Source organism: Python bivittatus, unplaced genomic scaffold (assembly GCF_059951505.1).
Source record: "Python bivittatus isolate LINGU-HERP-01145 unplaced genomic scaffold, Pbiv_v1 ctg000700_np1212, whole genome shotgun sequence".
Classification (NCBI taxonomy): domain Eukaryota; kingdom Metazoa; phylum Chordata; class Lepidosauria; order Squamata; family Pythonidae; genus Python; species Python bivittatus.
Genome location: NW_028277098.1, coordinates 2,449,328 through 2,453,202, shown reverse-complemented (window position 1 = coordinate 2,453,202; position 3,875 = coordinate 2,449,328). Strand labels below are relative to the sequence as shown.

The 3,875-nt window shown below is 37.4% G+C and overlaps 1 protein-coding gene across 1 annotated transcript in view; it reads right to left on the bottom strand.

The window, feature by feature from the left end:
- Positions 1–13: 13 nt before the first annotated feature.
- FIRRM (FIGNL1 interacting regulator of recombination and mitosis) overlaps positions 14–3,875 on the bottom strand; it is a 37,975-nt gene continuing 34,113 nt past the window's right edge. Inside the window, exons 22-24 of the mRNA XM_088154221.1 lie at positions 3,040–3,120; positions 1,671–1,790; positions 14–698 (exon numbers count right to left, since the gene is read on the bottom strand). Coding sequence (XP_088010347.1) covers positions 486–698; positions 1,671–1,790; positions 3,040–3,120 — 414 coding nt within the window. The 3' untranslated portion in view covers positions 14–485. The remainder of the gene's footprint in view (positions 699–1,670; positions 1,791–3,039; positions 3,121–3,875) is intronic.

Sequence of the window (3,875 nt, the reverse complement as noted above, 5' to 3'; positions counted from 1 at the left end):
GCTTTTTGTGCAACTTATTTTTATGAGAAAATTAGGCTTCAAAATGTTTGTTGATTCTACAGATTGGCATACAAGAGAATCCTATGACAACTGTTTTTACAAGGCTAATTGTAGAGTAACTCTGAGATTAAATTAGGACAGGAGAGAAACACCACAGGATAGCAGCAAATCTTGGTTCTTCTTTGGACAGTTTATTTCCTAGATAAAATGTCCTGAAGGGGACTGTTGAATATGTTTGTAATTCTTATATTTTGGTAGTAAAGACAACAAAAACAAACTAAAGAAATGGCATGAATTAGCATACATGCCATTTTTAATCATTATTTTTGCTCAGTTGCAATATTTTTCAGCTAGAAAGCCACTACAAATTATAAACATAAAGTTAACATACAACTTTCTAGATCCAGAATTACTACTAGTTCTGCCTGGGTGAGTTCAAGCCATAAGTATGGGGCTTCCATTTACAGTACAGTACAGTACTAAAATCACCCAGAAAGGACACTTTGGTCAGACCAACATATACTGTTCTTTAAGCTGTTCAGTGTTGTCTGCAATGCTTCCAATTTTTTTGCAAGCCAAGTGGGGGGTGGACCTTTCTGTAACAACTGCTTCATGGTGTCTAGCGTCCTCTCAGCAGTGTCAATTGCTGACTTGTATTGCATCTCACTGGGTGAATAGCAAGTTCTCTTCGGGGAGGGCTACAATTAAGAAACAGAAGAGTAGTTCTGTAACATAAGCATTTTAAGCAGGGGAATGTAAAATCAACCCAATCAGTACACAAAACCCAACAACTTTCCATGATGCTCTGTGATTTTCAAGCCCTACATTTCTCATGTAAGGTTTCTTATAGAAAGGGTCAAAGTGGTTCTGTTTTAACTGTATGGGTAGACTGCCTGAAATTAGTCCTCCTTGGCAACCAAAAAGAATAGACTGTAATGCTGAGGGAAGCTTCTTCCCATGCAGATACGTAGCATCTCTTCAGTTACATTCTTGTAAAGTTGCTCTGATACTACTGGCTATCTGTGTGGTTGCTTAGTAAAGATGGCAGTTTGGAAACAAAGGCCAGTGTGAACCATATATCAGTAGGTCTACAGAAGCAGCTGTAGTCCAGTTACTGTATAAATATAACAAGCTTCAACAGAATCTTAAAACTGACCTTCCCTACTTGAAATGACTCCTCTAAATACAAACCCTAAGGCGGTAGTATGAAAATTCTGTAGTCCCTTCCATTACACAGAGAAGATTAGGAGGAGTTGAACAGACTTTCTCCTCTAAGAATTATCTAAAGTAACTTGCAGTTTAGAAAGATCTGCTGGAATGTAAGAATAAATTTCAAGGTAGCCTACTATAAGATTAGGAACCACCTTGTGAATTAGAACAACGTTAAATGAATAGCTGGCAGGTGCATTTTCTGGCTTCTTGTAAGATAGATTTCATCATGCTAGCAACCACTTTAGTAAATGTGACTCCTGTATATACATCTTAGATATATAAGCTTTAATTGGAGTTAATTCCCATGAATGAAAAAAACTAAGATCATGTAAATGGTTATTAATATCACAGTATCTGTGAGAACCCTAAATTAACTCTAAATTTTCCAACATAAAAATAACACTGTGATACCCCTTGTCATTCTGAAGTTAGACATTCTCACTGAAAAGACAATATACCTCTCCAATAAGAGCTCTTTGCCCATCTACTCTGGCCTCCTGGAAGAAGTGCATAAAAAGAGCATTTTCTTCTTTCATTCGATCCACTTTTGCTTTTGGTGTCTCCTCCATGTGATTGGTCTGTGTGAGAATAACAAAGAAAAATAACCCAGTATTAACAATTAATGGCTGTTCATAGTTCCTACTATCATAGGAGTTACCTTAGTTTACTCCTTCTAGTGGGATGAGGAGGAGTAAAATCATGTGGACACTCAGGATGGGGAGGAATAAAGATCCAACTTAAAACTCTAATGTTCATTTTTTTTTTCCAAGTTGTCTTCAGTCAGAAAAGTACAGGTAGACCTCGGTTAGCAACTGCCTCAGGGAGTGACCATTCAAAGTTACAACAGTGATGAAAAAGTAACTCTGTGACCAATGCCTGCATTTATGACCTTTGCAGCATCTCTCAGTCACATGTTCGCCATTACAGTCAGTCAGTATGCAATGTCCTATGCATGACCCTTTTCTTTTTCTCTCCCCTCCTTCTCAGAGTGGAGGGATTGCTTAAACAAGTGATCTCTTCCTGAGCTGCTTTTCTCTGCAGCCCAGTGCTTCCCCAAAAGGTGCTAATGGCAAGTTAACAACTTCAGCTCTATGACTTTAATTAGCTGGCTGACAGCTTCTGCCTGTAACTGACAGGACTTTAATCACTTTCACACTTTCAGCTTTTGTTTGCCTCCTAAGCGGCTCCAGGCTGTGAGCACACTAGGCAAACAGCCAGTCCCAGCATATTGCTTTCAATGTGTATTCCTTACTCTGTGCCTGCCTACTTTCTTGTAAACCCTTCCTCTCCAATGAATGTAAATTCAAACATTAATTCTCTTCTTGCTAATTATCCCAGTGCGGGGGTGAGCATTCCAAAGGGCAGGGGAGTGGGGAAAAAGGAAAGCTGAAGTAAAATCGTGAGCAGAGTTCATGTGATTTTTCCACTTAGTAACCACATCACGTAGCGACTGAGTTGCTGGTCCCAATTGTGGTTGCTAAACGAGGATTACCTGTACAATATAAATATTTAAAATAAATGTGTATAGCTACATGCAGGCTATAAAGAAGAAACCTTGCTTTGGGTACTCAAATGTGTAGTGTACAGGAAAGCAAGACAGAAATCTTGTCATCTAACTCAGCAGAATTCTGTAATGCACAGGGCTTTGTGACTTGTCTCGCCAAAGTTCTAGATTATGTTCCAAGATTCATAAAGGCTCTATCTGTTCTGCAGGCTCCATGTGTTCTAGAATAATAAAGGCAGCATGCATGCTTATTTATGAAACATTAATTTAAAAGTAGATTTGACACCAGCATTGCATTGTCACTTTTATGTTTTCTTAAATACCTTGGAGAGAAAGCCAACAACTTTGCTTTTGATTTCAGTAGAGTTCAGACATTTCTGAAGTATTTCTTCATGGCTTGTTCCCTTGATACAAAGACAAAACAGGAAAGTAAGGAACAGTTTATACCAATGGCTATTAGGTGCAACAATCAAGCAGGATCAAGGAATATCTACTAAGAACTGAATATATTAAGTATTTGTTGCAGTAAGTTTAATAACAAAGTCAGGTACTTCAGATTCTGCTCTGCTCATATTCCCTTTATTTTCTGCCTATCCATTTATTTTAATGTAACAATTTTAAAATTTTCTTCACAGTGTACCTAATTATCTTATGTAAACAACAAACATTTCAACCAAAATACACTTCAGAAGAAAGAGAAATGGTATACACTTCTCCATACATTTTTTCCTGTCCTCAACAGCTCATATTTTAATATTTCAAATACTTCTCCAGAAACATGACTTGGTACTGAGCAAATATGGTTTGTTATGATGAAACACAGTTGTGAGCATGATAAGCAACTGAAGAATGCTGATCTAGCTAAAATTAAATCTTCCTAACAATTATATTGCTAGTGATCAGACTACTGTTCCCATCCTTAAATTCTGTCATGCAAAAAAGGCTCTCAGAAGAAGGAAGAATACTTCCTGTTGTTTTTTAAATAAAATCTGCAAATCCCAAGGCAAATGAGAAAACTCACCCTTCCTCTATGGTTTCCTCACTTTCTCCAAACTTCAGGTTATGAAAGATAATTCTGCCTTTTCTCAAAACTATGGTAAATGCAGAGATTTTGGACTTACACTTTGGGCAAGATAAGTGTTTCTGCTGCTTCTAATTT